Consider the following 20482-nt stretch of genomic DNA (forward strand, 5'->3'; position numbering starts at 1 on the left):
ATCGAGTCCAACAAACCCAAAGCTTCACAGTCGTTTTCTCTTCATGGGTTACACTTCATTTCATTTGGTAACATTAAGCAGTTTTGATTACATGTTGTTTAAAGGTATAGTGGAGGATTTTCTTTTTCCGGGTGGATCAATATTGGTCCTCCTAGTTGTCAATCATTCTGGTGATATGTTTACGTAAGGGCGTGCTCGTACGTGCTCGTCCCTAGGTAGTTTTCGCTTTCTGCGCATGCGCACTTTCAGGTGTATATGTGTGGTGAGCCGTTTGTATACTGTCTATGGTGGTGAGCTACGGTTTCAGCCATTCATTGAAGCTCGCCGTTCTCACCGGGTTTTTTCAAAATGTCTGAGGGTTGCAAGAGAAAAAGTGTCTACGAATTGTATGACAAGAAGAGAAAGCCCTCTGAAGAAAGAAACAAGACCAGAGTGTTTTTGGGAGAATATTTCACACGCTGGCATGCGCTAAAAGCACAGGTTGGGCTTCCCACTGATGCCTCAGTCGCGTTTCTACTCGAAAAGTTTCTACTCGACAGGTAAAGTTTGGCATGCTATTTGGAGAAATCCATTTAAAATCACTGCTAGTAAAAGTTAATGTAAGCTATGATTAGCGATGCTAGCCCTGGCACAAGTCATGCACCGACAGCAAGTTGTAAACAGAGCGTGCACGAGGAGAACTAGGCTCGTGCATGCTCTCTCGTGCACACGTTTAATAGGCGTTCCCTCTCGGGAGCAGGTAGAGTGTTGCGCATGTGCATTTTTTCAAAAAGTGGAGAGGGCGGTTCTTTTCTAAAATTCGGGGAAATCCTCCACTATACCTTTAATGTTTGATGATCACGTTATTTTACATTTGAGTGAGCAATCTTTTATCACTAGTTTCAGCTTCTTCTTCTCCTGTGTTTTGATCCGGAGATTCTGTACTAGAAGTTGTGAATATACCAAGGAATATACCTTTGATACCAGTCTTTCATTTGAAAGTCACGTGTCTAGTATCTGTAAAAATATATTTTTCCATCTTAAAAATATATCTAAATTACGCCATATTCTCTCATTGACAATTAGTTCATGTGTTCATGTGTTCATGACATCAAGGCTAGATTATTGTAATGCTCTACTGGGTGGTTGCCCTGCACGCTTAATAAACAAACTACAGCTGGTCCAAAACGTAGCAGCTCGAGTTCTTACCAGAACCAGGAAGTATGACCATATTAGCCCGGTTCTGTCAACACTGCATTGGCTGCCTATTAAACATCGCATCAATTTTTAAATATTGCTGATTACTTACAAAGCACTAAATGGTTTAGGTTTATACTTGAGCGAGCTCTTAACGCATTATAGTTCTTCACGTCTATTGTGATCTCAAAATTCCGGCCAGTTGATAATACCTATAATATCAAAATCGACTGCTGGCGGTAGATCCTTTTCCTATTTAGCACCAAAATTCTGTGTCGTCTTAGCAGCCTCTAATTTAATAACAAATGATCGTTGCAACGGAAGCGAATCAATCAAAAATAACTTTAGCTGAAAAATAACTTTATTAAAGAACCGCTATAAAGCCAAAACAATCTCTGTTACCATAAATTATACGTTTATCTCTGTAAAGCTGCTTTGAAACAATCTACATTGTTAAAAGCGCTATATAAATGAGGATGACTTGACTTGACTTGAATATAGTTCCTAGTATGTATACGGTTAGAAGATGGCTGTGTTTCATGTGACCTTGTTATTTGTATACGCTGTGACTATACAAATCACAACATGTAAATAGGAAAATGTTGGCGTTATTTTGTCACTTATTGGGAGGCTAGATGGACCTCCAGTATTTGTGCTAAGCTAGGCTAGCGGTGGGTGTGTTAGACAGAGTTACGGCACGCACGGAAATGAAAAGGGTATTTATGGACTTATCTAACTCTGGGGGATATGGTGAATAAGCTAAAGTCCCAAAAAGTCGGTGTGTTCCTTTAAGAATCGTACCACTATGTCATTTCTACCTACTGGGCAATTATCAACGTGCACGTGGAATGCTGTTATAGAGGCCACATACACTTTCACCAATTTGACCTGCACAAATTTGTGAAAACTCTCCATTTATGTGTGTAGAGAACATGGATGTTAATGATTAATCGATTGTCTCTACAGAGCGTTTTGCCAGATGGTTGTGTACTCTCTCTGCCACGCTTTTGTGAATTGTGACAGCGGGCGAGGCGGACTGCACACTGTGAGGGCTAACTATATATAAAAATATATATATAAAATACTTTTTGTCAAAAATAAGGGACCTAGTCTTGAATCAATCAAGTTGAGCGATCTATTTTATACATATAAAAATATATATATTAAAAATGACCAGGGTTCAGGCAGTAATCACAGTCCAAATAGGATACAACACACAAACAGAATATATACCCACAACATGCTGGGGAATTGTGAGAATAAAAACAACCCCATATCCGGCTATATGGGCGGTGATAATACTCCAATATTACATTAGAAACATAATATACAACATAGTATCAGAAGGCTATTGTGCACAGAATATAGTGTGTGAAATGTATATTACTTTTGGTAGGAACAGTGTATAATATCCATATATAGATGTTATATGGTGTGCATATATACATGTTATAAAGTGTGCGTATCAAACCCTAGTAGCATGTTGATATTGAAGTGAATTATTTGAAAAGCTTGTTTAAATTGTTATTTCACCATTTTAGTTCTTTCTTTTTTTTTTTTTTACACATATTAACTGTGTGGAGTGTGTGCACAGAAAAAATACATTGTTAAATTAATATTAATTTCCTAAACATCTGTTAAGCATTTTCATGAATTTTCTATCACAAATATTTCAATAGTTTCAGCTCTTCTATCTTGATGGTCACAAATACTTGATACATACTTAGTGCATAATTATTCCCGCTAGAATAGGGGGTTGGGCTTTGGAGCGAAGGCCAGTGATTGGTTTGAATCTTTATAGACTCTAAACCAATGGGCGACCTGCATTCCCCTTTAAAGGCAGTAAGTGGAGAAACGGGTACTCATTCTCTTCACTTTGATTTAGAGGATTGTAATACCTGTATTTAAGAAAATAAAATGAGCGGAAGAGGCAAAACCGGTGGTAAAGCCAGAGCGAAGGCAAAGACTCGCTCCTCTAGGGCGGGACTGCAGTTCCCCGTCGGCCGTGTTCACAGACTGCTGCGCAAAGGAAATTACGGCGAGCGCGTCGGTGCCGGAGCTCCTGTTTATCTGGCGGCGGTGCTCGAGTACCTCACCGCTGAGATCCTGGAGCTGGCTGGAAACGCCGCTCGGGACAACAAAAAGACCCGCATCATCCCCCGTCACCTGCAGCTGGCGGTGCGCAACGACGAGGAGCTCAACAAACTTCTGGGCCGAGTGACCATCGCTCAGGGCGGCGTGCTGCCCAACATCCAGGCTGTGCTGCTGCCCAAGAAGACCGAGAAACCCTCCAAATCTAAATAAACGACTCGGTTACATTAAAACCAAAGGCTCTTTTAAGAGCCACCCATTTCATCTCATAGAGCACATTGTGTTTCGAATATTTCAAAAGCTGAGGGTGATTATAAAATTAACGATAAAAATCAAGTAGCCTAAATTATACGATCACGCAGTATGGACAAATAAATTACGTTATACAATAGCAGGAACAAAGTGTTCATGCCTATGAGCATAATCCTGAGATGTACTTGTTTGATGGATATCGTTCTTTGGGTTGTGTTCTGTTTGGTTTGCTGTGCTTATGGTGATGTACTCTGTTAAAATCCGAGAGCTGCACAACCATTACGAATAAAATAAACACTTAACAAATAAATACAAAAAAATAAGTATAAAGCACATAGGTTGTTTCGTGCGCAAAATAGTAAAGGGAACAAAGCACATTGAGCGGGAAATCCTCCGCTTGTTTGAAAAAGAGGGAACACGCAGTCATTGGCCAGCAGTCATAAGCACACGTCACACACTACTATGAGCTCGTGGCGGTACAATGCTTTAAAAGCAGATGTATAACGTATAGCAGGCTAGCAGCATTTCCTTCCAGCGCAAGCAGGACAGAGAGAAGAAACCCGCAGCAATGGCAAGAACCAAGCAGACCGCTCGTAAATCCACCGGTGGTAAAGCCCCGAGGAAGCAGCTCGCTACTAAAGCCGCCCGTAAGAGCGCTCCGGCCACCGGCGGCGTAAAGAAGCCTCACCGCTACCGCCCCGGGACCGTGGCTCTGCGGGAGATCCGCCGCTATCAGAAGTCCACCGAGCTGCTGATCCGCAAACTGCCCTTCCAGCGGCTGGTGAGAGAAATCGCTCAGGACTTCAAGACGGACCTGCGTTTCCAGAGCTCCGCTGTCATGGCCCTGCAGGAGTCCAGCGAGGCTTATTTGGTCGGTCTGTTCGAGGACACCAATCTGTGCGCCATCCACGCCAAGAGGGTCACCATCATGCCCAAAGATATTCAGCTGGCCCGCCGCATCCGCGGAGAGCGCGCTTAAACCCGCGTCTGCGTCAACCCACAACGGCTCTTTTAAGAGCCACCAAAGCTGCACTGAACGAGATCATTTCTAGTTTAACTCAATATGAGTAGAAAGTTGCGTTCACGCATTACATTAATACTCTGGGTCACCGTTCTTTAAATCATCAGTTAACATCACTATAAGTCTAATCCTAACCTCATTACGAACTACCTAGATTTATACGAACATTAAAATACATAACCGCTTTAATTACATCCAAATAATTAATATTTCCTAATGTCTATGTTCTTTTTATTTGACTTGAGTGATGTCAGTTGTACAGGACGCGAATCACACAAATAAACTGCGCACTCAGATTCCAATGTTGTTGCGGATAGTTTCAACGGAGCTAGAAATCTATCTTCATATTTACAGGTAAAGCATTAATACGTTAATACTCTCTGGGTCACCGTTCTCTAAATCATCAGTTACCCTATCAGAATTAAATATAATCCTAACCCTAATTAGAAAATACTTAGACAAAGAAATATGAATAATTTTTATGTAATAAAAGCGGTTATGTATTTTAATGTTTGTTTAGGCAAACATTTTTTACTTGAATGCTGTGATGTCAGTTGTACAGGGTGCGAATCACACAATGGCCTTTAAGACAAATTATATATAAAACACCAATTATTGAAATTAACAAAACTATCATGTGCAATCGATCGATGACATGTAAACTGCGCACTCAGATTCCAATGTTGTTGCGGATAGTTTCAACAGAGCTAGAAATGTATCTTCATATTTAAAGCTTCTTTTCATCTTCAGTTTTCCCAAACAAGACTAACGTACAGTGCTTGTTTTTTTTCCAACTCTTTTCTTCCAGCTACTCCCTAATAGTGGCATGGTCTGTTTTGAAACTTTTAGCGCAAGTTCAATGCCAACTTTAGATTACTCTTATACAGGTGCAAGTTCAGCTAAAGGTAGACATTACAGTATAAACCACTGAGGCCTGAAATCATTTTATATTCTGCAAAAATATCCGAATGGTCTAATACAAAATGTACTATGTTGTATGTTACTTATAGATTAGCACATTTCATTACCATTCAGTATCTCTGTATATTATATGATGATATTATAACATACTCTTCATCAAATGAAATAAATCTTATAAAACATGAAAGAATTCGGACAGGCCTCGTTAGATTATGGTTTGGGTTAAACAGCACATTGTTTTGTGCTGGAACTATATTGAGGGGAGGGGCGTTTTGCGCCTTGTGACGCGGTGTTGGTTTCTATCAGGTCCTGTAAGTACATATAAAATGCTTCCTTGCAACGCTAAACGTACATTTCTTGTCATCGTTTGACTGGAGTGATTGAATCATGTCTGGAAGAGGCAAAGGCGGTAAAGGACTCGGGAAAGGAGGCGCTAAGCGTCACCGTAAAGTTTTGCGCGATAACATCCAGGGAATCACCAAACCCGCCATTCGTCGCCTGGCTCGCCGCGGCGGCGTCAAGCGCATTTCTGGTCTGATCTACGAGGAGACCCGCGGAGTGTTGAAGGTGTTTCTGGAGAATGTGATTCGCGATGCCGTCACCTACACCGAGCACGCCAAGAGAAAGACCGTCACCGCCATGGATGTTGTGTACGCGCTGAAGAGACAGGGACGCACCCTGTACGGCTTCGGCGGATAAACACCTGAAACCAGGAGAAACTACTCAAACCCAACGGCTCTTTTAAGAGCCACACACACTTTCAGTTAAAAGAGTTTTGCCACATCAGTGTTAATGATTCATGCTTTTCTTGAAAGTAAACGATACAATTATAAATTGTTTTCGGAAAAACTATAATTCTGCAAGGATAGTTTTGACTTGTCTTTACTGAATATATGATCCTGGACCACAAAATAAGTCACAAGTAGCACGGATATAGTTGCGGCAATAGCCAACATTGTATGGGTCAAAATTATAGATTTTTCTTTTATGCCAAAAATCATTAGAATATTAAGTAAACATGTTCCATGAAATATTTTGTAAATTTCCTAACATTACATAAAACACTTATTTTTGTGAGTGAATACAACACAATCGTGAACATAAATGGACAAATTTAAAGGTGATTTTCTCAATGTTTCATTTTTTTTTGGCACCCTCAGATTCCAGATGTTCAAATAGTTGTATCCCGCCAAATATTGTCCTATCCTAACAAACCATACATCAATGGAAAGCTTATTTATTCAGCTTTCATAGGATGTATAAATGTTTTGTGGTCTAGGGTCACATACGTTTCACTGTATAATTGCATTAAAGTCGCAAAAAAATGTGAGTTCTATAAACGTTTCTTTCAGAAGCACATTTCCTAAAGATTCACCACCTATTGGACTTTAAAGTGATTTATAGAAACAAGAAAAAAAGAGAAAATGGTGAAAATAAAAGTGAAACGTCAGCGGTAAAGGGGCTTTGAGAGAATTTCTGGTATACAAAGCTGTTTTTAAAGGAATTTCATCGTTGCTATTATTAATTCCCTTCAAAAGGGAGTTTTCAGATTACACGATCATGCGTAATATTTGGCTTTTTCTTCAAAATTTTATCAAAACGAAAATAAATAGCGGGAAATGAACAAAGGAAACAGTGTCCTGTGGCGTGTCACTCAAACATTTGGCGGTAGGAGGGGCTATCATTTAACCGCTCGTGATTGGCACTTGTTCCTCTCGTGATTCTTTGAGTTGTCCAATGAAATACGAGTTTATGGGTTTGGCCTATGAAAACAGGCAATCAGCAGATTCTCGAATCTCTTTGAAAATTAACATAAGGAGCGAATAAATGCCTCTGTATCGCACTGAATATTACACTGATTCGTCAGTTTTCTGATCACTCATCATCATGCCTGAACCAGCAAAGTCCGCTCCCAAGAAGGGTTCTAAGAAGGCCGTCACCAAGACCGCCGGGAAGGGAGGAAAGAAGCGCAGAAAGTCCAGGAAGGAGAGCTATGCCATCTATGTCTATAAAGTGTTGAAGCAGGTTCATCCTGACACCGGCATCTCCTCCAAGGCGATGGGCATCATGAACTCTTTCGTCAACGACATCTTCGAGCGCATCGCCGGTGAGTCGTCTCGCCTCGCGCACTACAACAAGCGCTCCACCATCACCTCTAGAGAGATCCAGACCGCCGTGCGTCTGCTGCTGCCCGGAGAGCTGGCCAAACACGCCGTGTCCGAGGGCACAAAGGCCGTCACCAAATACACCAGCTCGAAGTAAAGCGGGATCTGAAGATTTCAGCTACCACAAAGGCTCTTTTAAGAGCCACCCACCCTATCCATTTGAAAGAGTTTCTGTTGATTGTTGTTGTTTAAATGGTGAAAAATTGTATCTTTTGATATTGGATGTTTCTCTCAGATGCATGAATTTTTTTTTTTTTTTTTTTTGAATTTTTTTAACTTCGACGTTTTTTATGGTTTCAAAAGCTACTTGCTATTTCATCTCACTCCTTCTCTCACCTGATTCGAATGTCTCTTTTTAAGAGCCACACATTTTTTCCTTAAAGGTAGAGGAAAAACACATTTTGTTATAGTGGTTGAAACATCCTGATACCAATCAATAAGAGAAGTGATCTAAACATAAATGTCCATACATATAACAAATAATAAAATTAAATAAAAAAAAACATACCTTCCCGACCCTACATTTCAAAAAAGCGCTTCAGATGGTTTAGAATCCGTTGCAAATGCCACATTCAAAACTAAATATGGTAAATGTAGAAAAAAACGTGTTGTAAATTGGTGGTTTTTCGAAACTGTAATTTGATGTGTTTCATCCAAAGCTGTCGAAAATGACAAGTTTAGGAAAGCTTTATAGTTTAATTATTGTTTGGTTGGGTTATTGAGGTAATAGTTATTGAATGAAAAAATGTTCTCTTGTTATATTTGAAAAAGACCATCCAGGTAAATTTATATTGTTTTGGAATAATGTGGATGAAGAAAACATGATTTCAGTGTTGGATAAATTACTACGTTTAAATACACAATTGTGAAATCTCAATTTTAGCCCTCAAATTTTCTTAATTTCTAAATTATGTAGCCTACTGTTCTGAAATTAAAGCACTCTTCAACTTAATAAAAGCAAGGTCATTATGTAATAACTTGCTACATCATGAGAAATCTACATACTAATGTGAATCAAGTTTACTATAGGCCTCTACAAAGCATGTGATATAAGGTTCATTGTTGTGTAGACAGGAGCATTTGGGCCTAGTTAAGTCGATTTATGATTCATTTGAATTGTTTGTGCTAATAAAACATTATTGCAGTGAAATTCGCTTGCCAAAAGGGTGTTTTTTAAAATAAAGTCTAATAATAAAACTCGATCTTTGGATTTATCATGGTCAGTTTCCTAAAGACTAATGCCAACTGACCTGTCAGATGATGATGACTGAAGGACAATTTCAGTCTGAATTTTGCACAGCTGTTACTGTACTTTACTGTACATGGATCAGCTATTATTATGCTTTTTTAACTGTACTGACATTTAGCAGACGCTTTTATCCAAAGCGATTTACTTAACCCTATGGTTGTTTTAATGTCAGTGGACTAAAACTTACAGTGTGTGGTAATGTTAGATGGATGTTTGATGCACTTCAGAATAGGATGAAATTAATATCTGTGGAAAAAGAGGCCTAAAAGCAGTCAGATCCAAAAAGAAATACAAAACCTATGCTGAATGAAAGAAATCCAGTTGACAAATATTTGGTAATATAGCAATTTGAGAGGATTACAAGCATTTTTATGTAGGCCGGTCATTTTTAATAAATTGTATAGAATATTTTTAGAAAATTTTGCCTAAATTATACTTTTAAATAATGTTTCTTTCAGTCAAAAATTTAGGTGCATAAATTCAATTTAATGAGACCTGTGGTCAGTCAGATCCAAAAATAAAAAGCTGACAAAAAGACTGAATCCAATATTTAGAGATAACATGAGGGACTTATAAGCAATTTTAAAAGGCCAGCCATTTTTAAACTGGAACACCAAATTATGTAAAGTGTTTTGAAGCAGCATAAGGGTTAGAGAAGTCGTTCAATGATAAGATGAAACAGATAGTGAAAAGAAAATCAAGTGTCCTGCATACATGAGAACGGTTTAACCAAACTGAAAGATTTCATGCATTCAGGGCACTTGATGATACGTTTCTTTTACTATCTGCTCCTTCTAATCCACAAGAAAATCCATTAAAAATGTTTGTAAAGAAGTTCATATGTAGGAAAAATAATACTAATTGTAGAGGTGTGACCTCTGGATTGCTTGGATAGTCCTTGAAGACTGGTGACTCAGGTAAGAGAGGTAAGAGTTACATTCAAAAGGAATGTAAGGAATGTAAGAGTTATATTCAAAAAACTTTAATATTTTGGGCACATAAATAACGTGTGTATGTCTGTGTGGTCTGAAACAAAGGAAAATAGTACAAATTAGACATAGACGAATATTATAGTCATTGTTAAATTGCTACAAATATTATACATTTTCAAACTGAACATAAAAAGATAAACAATCAACAATTTGTTGAAAATTCCACAATTATAATAGTGTAGCATGTCAAAAAATCGTAAAATGGCAAACAGCTCAACAATTAAATGTTAATATGACAACAACACATTATAACATGTCTGCGGAACTAGCACATTAGCTTTCTGACATAGATTATCAAATAACGTCATCTGGTGCACATACAAACTTACAAGATTATTACAACATCATAATAATATCAACAACATTATTAACGTGCACGTTTCTACATGAAAATAAGAAATACACTTCCTTTTCTTCACAAATGCACAAAGCGATGCTCGCTGTGACCCAGCGCGTGCGGTGTATAAAGCGGGTCTTAAAGGGGATGTTGTATGGGTATCAGTAAAGTGAAAGACATGTGCCCTCTAGTGGTGAAACATGAAAGTGCAATTAAAGGGATAGACTTCTCTACAATAATAGTAATAATATATATAGCTGCAAGCAGCAATTAAGGGGCCAAGCATAAAGAAGGCAAGATTGGTCATGCCATCATGGGAGCCTCAGATCAACTGCAACAATGAGCAATTAAAGACATTAAGTTAAACATTAAATTGAGAGCATTAAGATGAAAAATCATATATTCAGTCACTAATAATATGATTTAATGGTTTATCACTTTCGACCAATAGGTGGCTGTAGTAAAGGTATGTTGTTATGGGAAGAAGGAGGCGGGAACCGGCGAAGTTCACAAACTTTAATAATGGTAAAATATTAAAGTGAAGGCGGCAGCTTTACTTAAAACTCAACATAAAGTCCAGGGGCCTGTTTCAGAAAGGAGGTTCAACCAACTCTGAGTTAAAACTTGAACTCTGAGTTGACTTACCCTGAGATGGGAAACTCTGACTTTTTGGTTTCAGAACAGCTGAAATGAGTCAGTTCAATCAACTCTGAGTTGACCTACTCTGAGTTAAGCGCATGCACCACAACTATAAAAAGCCATTATCAGTGGAGCACAGATATTATGAGTCACCATGGCAACAGCCCCAGACAAAAAGAGGTCTTCATATTTTTCACCCGCAGAACTGGATGTGCTTCTGCAAGCATATGGAGAGTACGAACATTATTACTGTAATTTTACAGTATTAGAACATTAATACTGTAATTTAATTAAAGGGATTACTCTTAATTCTTCTGTAATTTAAAGTCTAATCTGATGTAATTGCATTAGACTATAGAACAATTCTGTATATTTAACATACATTTTCAAAAGGTATATTTTTAATGTAACCTTCTCCCTCTACACACTTTGGTCAATTCAAGAATAATTCATGCAATTGTTTATTGTTTATTTGAAAGCATTAAAAGTGCAGTTTCTTGTTTCTCCTTGTATTGTTCAAGTGGTTGAGGTTGACATGGGATATAGTAATTAGTAATAAGTAGACCAATACTTTATAAAGATAGTCATTACATTAATCTAATTACACTGTTGAATATATCATTTGTAGTTAGTAATACAAGTAACTTACCCAACTGTTATAATATCAGAGGTGAAACTGGAAGAATGTTATTCAACCTAATTTTCATGTAGGAGCAATCCTGCAGGTATTAAAAGAATGTGGCATCAGCTGCAAATTAAATATAAAAACATAATTCAATCAAGTAAGGCTTGAGCATATCAAGGGTGTAGGCTACCTGACTTTACAAACATTTGACATATTAAATAACTAAAGCATCCAGTGTCTAGCAGTGCAGCAGCATTTTTGGCTGAGAGAATTCCTGGAGGGACTTCAGAGCCAGTCACTCCCAAAGATCCAAGGGCCTTCATAAAATGTAAGAGGTTTACATATGTGTTATTTTTTATATAGGCTATTTTTGATATTTCCATTTATTTTACTTTGGGTTGGGTTTTTTGTTGGTCCCAACAGATTCTGATGGTAATATCTTTCTTTTGGAGCCTCCTGTCCCAACAGAACCCCAGGCAGTCGTAAGTAGCCTACTCAATACTCCAGAAATTATGACAAATAGTGTTATAAAGTGTACTCAATCAAATGCTCATCTTCACAGGACGATGGGGATAAAAAGTTTCTACTGCCACAGTGAGGCCTACAGAGGTGATGCTAATATTATGTGTCTACACATCAAACAATCTACACATTCAGATTTCTTCACAATTTTATGTGGATAATCTAAGTTTAAATATAAGTATAATCGGGTATTCTTATCTCTCCCTCAGAGTGTGGAAGAACAGCAGGAGGACGGTCCATCAACTTCTGTTGCACAGATCAACACAGTTCAGTGATTCTCAGTAAATGCCACAGTTTAATTCTGTAGAATTCTCTACTCTAATCTACTACTGTATTTTCAGTTGCCAATTAAGGAGTTATATAGACTTCATCTTTAAAAAAAAAAAAAAATATATATATAGAAAAAACTGCAGTAAAAATAGCAATCTTTTATTTATTAATAAAATATAAATGTTATTAATAAAAATGTACTGAAAGAATGAATGAGGTGTTTAAACACTACTTCCTCTTTAAAAAATGGGAGGAGACCGAAATAAACTCTGGGTTTCCCGAAGAAAACCTGCTCCTGACCAGGTTAGGTTCACAGAGTAAGTCACCATGGTAACTGACTCTGAGTATAGGTATAAGTTACCTCTCTTTCAGAAACAGGCTTGACTTACACTGCTCTCTCAGGTTTAACATACCTCCCATTCTTAAACAGAAAACTCAGAGTTTCCCTCATTTCAGGGTTAGCATACTCAGAGTTTTCACTTAACCTCCTTTCTGAAACAGGCCCCAGGCCTGGTCCTCTCTCGTCTTTCACGTAGCATTTGTAATTGCGCCACTAGGTGTTCCCGATCATGAATCTGCACCTAGCAATGGTGCGAGAGGACAGCTGCCATCCTACACGGCATTCTAAAATGATATGGGAGAGAGAATTGGTCATTTTTATTTTTATGTTTTATATTTTACTGGAGGAGATGGTGGGGAATGGGATGTTTCATCCTCGGCGCTGGCGAGTGATGTATCTCCGGCTTGGTCAAGACCGTGGCCAGGGAAGGTAAACTGGTTTGCTGCATCCCAATTCAGAAGCTGCGTCCTTGATTGCTGGAGTACACTATACAATTTAGATAAGTATTGGGTTTACTTGAGTAATGTAATGATACTTATGAAAATACAAAATACACATAAAGCAGTTCAAATTTTGACTTGTAGGCTACCTTACCAAGATGCAATTTTTATGGAGTTTATTCTCTTGACCATGGTTAACATGTTTAGGCATGTTTTCATCTTGTTTTGTTTTTACGCAGTTGAAGCATAAAAAACAGAAAACAATAAATCCAATTTTTTTTTTTTTTTTTTTTACCTATCCAGTACAAATGGTACTCCTGCTCATCATCGGCAGCTGTCACAGTTGCTAGACAACAAGAACAGTCCTCTGTAGGCTAGACCTTCGGATGCAGTCTTTGATATGGGACGCAGCTGCAGTTAGCAACAATTCCTTAATATTCTGACAATAAATTGTGCTCGTTTCATTTTCAAAATAGCCTGTGGTTGACTGTAAGAAAGTACATTCGTTAAGTATTCACGTACAAATGTGGAGTAATGAGGGTTTTTTCACTCACAGGACAGCAACACTACAAAAACATGGTCTTTTACAATATGATGCATTGTTGTATGGTAAACTACTCAACAATAAAGTACTTTTAATTCAGAAAATGTTGAAGGTTGTTCAATTTAAACTAGAAGCAGTAATAATAATGCAAAAACATCATATATAAAAACCCTGACGAGGAGTTTTTTTTTATTATTTTTTCTGTAGAATACATACCTTTACTTTTACTCTTGATACCTTAAGTACATTACAGTATGCAAGATAACACTTGTACATAAGGTTTTAAATATTACTAGTAGTTTTTCCCCAATGTGCCATTAATACTTGCTAAAAGTAGTTTACTAAAGTATCACAATATATCTTCCAACAACTACTTTGTCATAGCTCTAAACAAATTCTCTTTTCTTTGTTTCCCTAAATCAGACCAGACCCCTGTACTTCAGGATGAGCCTGAACGTGCCAGTGCTGGACAGTTTTTTTTAATGACTGTGACACACAGCCTGATTTCCAGCTGAGCAGAGAGGCCCTGAGAGTGCTGCTGGACCTGTTGAGAAGTGAACGGTGACACGGATGGGGTGCCACAATAGAGACCCTGGTATTTATTTTCTGGCTGGCATGTCGTACATCATTACAGGGTCATCTCTGGAGTGTTTGACATGCCTCGTTCCACTGTCTTGTTTCCCCGCATTTGGAGTTGCTTTTGAATCGTCACGCACATGACACAACCGGGCTTTGCATATGGCCTTTGAAGGGTGCAGCCGCTGAATTGAGACACAGCTCATGTTATCTCTAAATATTGAATTCAGTCTTTTTGTCAGCTCGTTTTCTTTCATTTAGCACAGGTTTTGTATTTATTTTTTTGGATCTGACTGACGGCAGGCCTCGTTAAATTGAATTTATGCATCTCATTTTTTGACTAAAAAACACAAAAACAAAAAAACGTTATTTAAAAGTATAATTTTGGCAAAATTTTTCAATTCAATTTATTACACTACTGTGCTTTAATGTTTAACCAAATGTTGAAAAATGTTTAATGTTTTAGGCAAAATTTTCTAAAAAATATTCTATACAATTTATTAAATATGACCGGCCTACATAAAATTGCATGTAAACCTCTCAATATGCTATATTGTTAATATATACAAATATTTGTCAGCTCGTTTTGTTTCGTTAAGCACAGGTTTTGTATTTCTTTTTGGATCTGACTGCTTTTAGGCCTCTTTTTCCACAGATATTACAGTTTTTCTCAATTACTTAAACACTATAACCAGGCTTTTGAACTAAAATTTCAAAACCATAATGTCATTTATCAAAAAGCACACCAATGGGGGAACCACAAGCAACATAACTTATGTGGTAGATTTTTAATAGATAAAATAGTAAACTGTATATATTAAACTAACCATGATTCTAACATCTAACGTTAGCCTACTTCTCTTTTTAGGCCTAACATGATAACACTTTGAAACACAATGTACTAAAACGTTCTGTCCTGTGTTTTTGAATGTTGTATATTGTGTTGCCATATACCCCTTTTTACTTTGGTTGTGTGAGTGTAAAAATAACACATTTGGGAATTGAAACTAGACGGATGACTAAATTTGAACCTTGCGATTAACAATGAAGTAATCATTAAAACAAAGTTTGCTTTACCTGGTAACAGAAGGGTTTGTCTATTAGAGTTTTTCTCGATTGTTTACACACATTTTCTGAAAGCATGCCTCATATTCTCAGAACTCTACACACACAAAAAAAAACACACACACAATGGGCAAAACCCCTCAATTATCCTGCAAAATGAAACTTTACATTCAAAACAATGTTATTTCTTCTCAAAATGGTATTTTGTTTTCAAATGACACACACAAACCATCATATGAATAGACATTTATAAGAACCAGTTGAACACTGATGTGCTCAATGTAAAACACTATGATGAATGTAAAACACTTCTTCTCCATTCATCATAATGACTTAGGCCTTTTTTTTGTTCAGTGTTACACTTACTACAGACAGTACATACATAAGTGTGTTGTAAAATATTTGCGAATATTGTTTTTATACTCAGAACACACAAATACACGGTAACAAATATATTTTATTTTTCCCACAAAAACAATGTACACTTGCACATCCCAACCAACACAAAGTTGTACATACAGTGGTCTACATGCAATACAACAGAAGAATTGAATGTATACAGGTTTTTTTTTTTTTTTTTTTTTTTACAGTTTTTTTCAATTGTTTACACACAATTTTGAAAACCGGGTTCTTTTTTTCAAAACAGAATAACAATTATCCAAACACCACACTCAATTTGCATAATTCCTAGATTGTTTGCAAAATGACACACTTCAGTCAAAACATACACACTTTAGTCAAAACATATACACATATTTGTGAAAATGCTATTAGTTTTCATTTGACCAACACAGTCCTCAATGATCAGACACTATTGCAGCCAGTTACACACAGCTGTGATAAATATAAAACACATTTGTAAAAAAAAACTAATTTTAGGAAATAGCATGTGCCAGATTTTTGGCCAGACATTGTTATGTAAGGGATAATTTATATGACAAAAAAAAAAAAAAAATAGTGACATACCCACAACATTCTTCATGATTAGTTTGAGATATAGGGAGAATGTACACAAATAGGCCTACTATAAATTTACAAAGCACTGCACAACAGTGATGCTGTGACTGAATATTTCAAGTATGTATTTCAATACTTACACAGTATTTCTTACCATAATCAGTTACAGTAATCAACCAACAATGAAATCAATGAAACAAATAAAATCTGTAGACAAATAAAAATTACTGCATGAAGTACATACACTTTGACTCTGAAGAAAAACTACTGTAAAAGCAACAAGAATACTGTAACTATTCATCATCTCTCCGTCTGGCTGGATCAGGCCATAAGATTTCATCCACATCACAGGCTATGTCTTCAATGGCATAAGTCCTTCCCTACCTCTTCCTCTACCTAGGCCTCTTCCTCTACCTCCTTCTCCTCTTCCTCTACCTCCTTCATCTCCTCTTTGAGCTCCCCCTCTCATTCTCACTCTTCTTCTTTTTATTTTTCTTCTAGCTCCTTCCATCTTCGTTGAAGACAGGTGAATTCACCTGCTCCCTTTTATAGCACACCTGAGTGCTGCGTTTTCAAATTAGCACATGTGTGCTTCCACACCTGGTGGTTGTGTTTATAAAATTCGTTCATTAGTGTGGTCATTGGCAATCCAGTGCTTTGTAATGACAAGGAAGTAACCTCACAATCCTTATCTGTGTCTAAGGTGTGAAAATGTGTGTAGAGTTTTACAAATCACTGTGTGTAATGTTTTGCAAAAAGGGTGAAGCAGACATTGTGTGTAATGTTGTGCAAATCTGTGGAGGTGTTTTGCTCCTTGGAGTAGAATTTTGCAAATTGTGTGGAAATTTTTATTTTAGTGTGTAAACAATCGTAAAAAACTGTAATCCAATGTTGGCATCCATTGCTCCATTGAAGAGCTAACCTGTTGCCCTTTTATGCTAAAGCTCTGATTGCTAATTGTAAAACTGTGTGACGGGTGTTTGCCCATGTGATGAGTCAGTGTGCATATTTGAATGGCAGTGTGTTCCTTGTGAAAACAAGAGATTTTCTGCATGAAAATTGTGCCAAAAGCAGAGAATTGTGTGTAGTTTTGAAAAAAAGTGTGTTTTAGAACTGCAGTTTGAGTGTAAAGCAGGAATTGTGCTTGTAGTTCAGCAGAATTGGTTCAGGGGGTTGGTGAATGAGTTACATGTTGTGGTCATTGTGTTTCAAGTACCAGTATTTGTGTGTAAACAATTGAGAAAAACTGTAAAACCAATCAAATTGTGGGGAAATTATGTAATGCAGTATGACATTTTTGCCATACCTCCTTATTCTATAAAAACTGTTGTATTCTTTTAGCTGGTTGGATTCTCAATGGAATTTGTCTGAGATCCTCCAGCCTTGCTCCTGAGAACTGCTCGGGAAGATCTCCTGGTCATGATTAAAGCATTTAAAGGACATTTGCTAAGGTCTGTTTGTCAATTATTCCTGCGCAGGAAGAAAGCTAGTTAGGGAAGCAAGTTAGTTAGGTAGACTATATTACAGTTTTTCTCGATTGCTTAAACACATTTCTTGAAACTATGCCTCATATTCTCAAAACAGTAAACACAAATCCATAACGTCTCACCCAATTCCCCAAACATCCTATTTTCAGGTCAAAATGAAGCTCTACACTCAAAACCATTCACTCTTGCTGAAAAACCAAACTTTGCCCTCACACTGGACACACAAGCCCTCAAAATCACACACACTACAACATAGTCTAACACACTGGTGCAATAAATTTAAAACAACATTTCCAAAACTGGTAAGTTATGTTACTTGTGGTTCCCCGCCTCAGAAACCTTTTCACATGATGAACACAAAAGACACAACCAATGGATACATTGGCACATTTTTATTCATTCATGTACTACACAGTACAACACACACACACACACACACACACAAAAAAATTATATATATTTTTTTACTCTCTCCTCTAATTTTTTTTTACAGTATTTACTTACTTACAGTAAGATGTGTGTGACCATCATATGACAGTAAAAGAGCACACACAAAACCTTATTCTATGTGGAATTGTATTGGAATGGTAAAGAGTGTTAGTAGGTGACAGGAGGGCCTCGATCCACTCAAGGAGACAATATGATAAACACGTCTAAGAATGTTCCACGTATGGTTGAAATACCATCATTTGCCTAGAAAGATAACATTCTGGGAGTCAAGACTATAAAGGATGAAGGATGGCCAACCTTCACTGTTACACTCTGTGCCACTCTGTGTGACTACGACTGCTGGCCTTTTCTTGCAAGAACATAAACCTCATCAAAGACTATTGGAAATGTTTGTCTTTTATTCAGTGATAGAATTTTGTTTGCCACCACTCCTCCCTGAAGGTTCTCGAGGCGACAGTAAAGCGACTCAAATTTGGCCGTACTCGTAGCCCAGCTTCCCTCATAGTCAAACCATTGACAAAGACATGGGCAACTAGAGTGGCTTGAATTTCATCTGAGACTGCTTGTCTTCTTGTCCTTCGTCGTCGTCCTCCTCCTTCTTATCCCTCCTCGATCTCTTCCTTCATGTCTTTCTGGATCCATTGTTCCAAAACTCAATAAACTGATTTGGGCCCTTTTATCTATCTATTGAAGGTGTGTTCAATTTTGACTCTTAGTGTTTCCACCTGGGTAATTGTGTGCTAACTGAGCTGAATCTGTGCTGACTTGAGTGAACAATATTGAGTGCTAGTGCTTTATACATGACTACATGGTGTAGGCAATGAGAAATGAAGGGATTTGTGTGTAGAGTTTTGCAGTGACAGTTCAACAAATTTGACTCATGTGTCAAAACAGGGAATAGTGTTTATAGTTTAGGGAAATGGGTGTGCTTTTTGATAAATGGCATTATGGTTTTGAAATTTTAGTTCAAAAGCCTGGTTATAGTGTTTAAGCAATCGAGAAAAACTGTAATAGCTGTAAAGTTGTTGTATTGTCATGTAATCTTTTAATATATAACCAAATGTTTTCAACATTGCAGTTGTGATGTTTTTGGGAAGCTCGTGTCTCGAGTCTAACAATCATGATTCCTGACACAATGTTTTTCAGTCCAAACACATTGATCTCTCTTGCTATTTTTTATTAATTACAGGATAACGTACAACAAGGAAATTAACACACAAATCAATTAGTCTAGGTTTTTTTGTATTTATTTATTTTTACAAGAAGTTTGGACCAGGTTTATTCTCTCCTGAGGCTGGAGTTGCTACTTATCATACAGTAACATACAGCAAAAACAGTGATTACATCAATGATTACTGTAAATGTCACCTTCAGCTCAGTCTCATTCCGAAAAACATTATTTATATTATAACATATAATTTATACACATTCATATACTGAAAGTATATAAGATTACAGTTTTTCTCAATTGCTTAAACACTATAACTAGGCTTTTGAACTAAGTTTTCAAAACCATAATGCCATTTATCAAAAAGCACACCCATTTTACTAAACTATAAACACTATTCCCTGTTTTGACACACAAGTCAGATTTGTTGAACTGTCACTGCAAAACTCTACACACAAATCCCTTCATTTCTCATTGCCTACACCATGTTGTTATGTATAAAGCACTAGCATTATAAATTGTTCACTCAAGTCAGCACAGCTTCAGCTCAGTTAGCACACAATTACCCAGGTGGAAACACTAAGAGTCAAAATTTAACACACACCAATCAGATCCTTCAATAGATAGATAAAAGGGCCCAAATCAGTTTATTGAGTTTTGGAAAAATGGATCCAGAAAGACATGAAGGAAGAGATTGAGGAGGGATAAGGAGGAGGAGGAGGAGGAGGAGGAGGAGGAGGAGGAGGAGGAGGAGGAGGAGGAGGAGGAGGAGGAGGAGGAGGAGGAGGAGGAGGAAGGGCAAGAAGACAAGCAGCCACTCTAGTTGCCCATGTGTTAGTCAATGGTATGACTATGAGGGAAGCTGGGCTACGAGTAAGGCCAAATTTGAGTCGCTTCACCGTCGCCTCGAGAACCTTCAGGGATGTGGTGGCAAACAAAATTCTATCACTGAATAAGAGACAAACATTTCCAATAGTCTTTGAGGTTTATTTTCTTGCAAGAAAAGGCCAGCAGTCGTACAGTCACACAGAGTGGCTGCAGAGTGTGACAGGGAGGGCATCCTTTCTCCTTTATAGCCTTGACTCCCAGAATGTTATCTTTCTAGGCCAATGATGGTATTTCAACCACATGTGGAACAATCTTAGACTTGTTCATAATATTGTCTCCTTTAGTGGAGGCCCTCCTGTCACGACCA

At 37.5% G+C, this 20482-nt stretch overlaps 4 protein-coding genes across 4 annotated transcripts; all 4 read left to right on the forward strand.

The window, feature by feature from the left end:
• Nucleotides 1–2918: 2918 nt before the first annotated feature.
• LOC311283393 (histone H2A) lies at nucleotides 2919–3659 on the forward strand. Its single transcript, XM_084397758.1, has one exon. The coding sequence runs from the start codon at nucleotides 3094–3096 to the stop codon at nucleotides 3478–3480; it is 387 nt and encodes a 128-aa protein (XP_084253884.1). The 5' UTR covers nucleotides 2919–3093; the 3' UTR covers nucleotides 3481–3659.
• Nucleotides 3660–4060: 401 nt separating this feature from the next.
• LOC311283389 (histone H3.2-like) lies at nucleotides 4061–4544 on the forward strand. Its single transcript, XM_084397754.1, has one exon. The coding sequence runs from the start codon at nucleotides 4088–4090 to the stop codon at nucleotides 4496–4498; it is 411 nt and encodes a 136-aa protein (XP_084253880.1). The 5' UTR covers nucleotides 4061–4087; the 3' UTR covers nucleotides 4499–4544.
• Nucleotides 4545–5842: 1298 nt separating this feature from the next.
• On the forward strand, nucleotides 5843–6860 carry LOC311283398 (histone H4). Its single transcript, XM_084397764.1, has one exon. It carries the CDS (start codon nucleotides 5849–5851, stop codon nucleotides 6158–6160), a length of 312 nt encoding a protein of 103 aa, XP_084253890.1. The 5' UTR covers nucleotides 5843–5848; the 3' UTR covers nucleotides 6161–6860.
• A 339-nt stretch (nucleotides 6861–7199) lies between these two features.
• LOC311283394 (histone H2B) lies at nucleotides 7200–8776 on the forward strand. The gene has a single exon (XM_084397759.1). It carries the CDS (start codon nucleotides 7349–7351, stop codon nucleotides 7721–7723), a length of 375 nt encoding a protein of 124 aa, XP_084253885.1. The 5' UTR covers nucleotides 7200–7348; the 3' UTR covers nucleotides 7724–8776.
• The last annotated feature ends 11706 nt before the right edge of the window (nucleotides 8777–20482 follow it).

Source organism: Rutilus rutilus (genome assembly GCF_951802725.1).
Source record: "Rutilus rutilus genome assembly, chromosome: 23".
NCBI classification, from domain to species: domain Eukaryota; kingdom Metazoa; phylum Chordata; class Actinopteri; order Cypriniformes; family Leuciscidae; genus Rutilus; species Rutilus rutilus.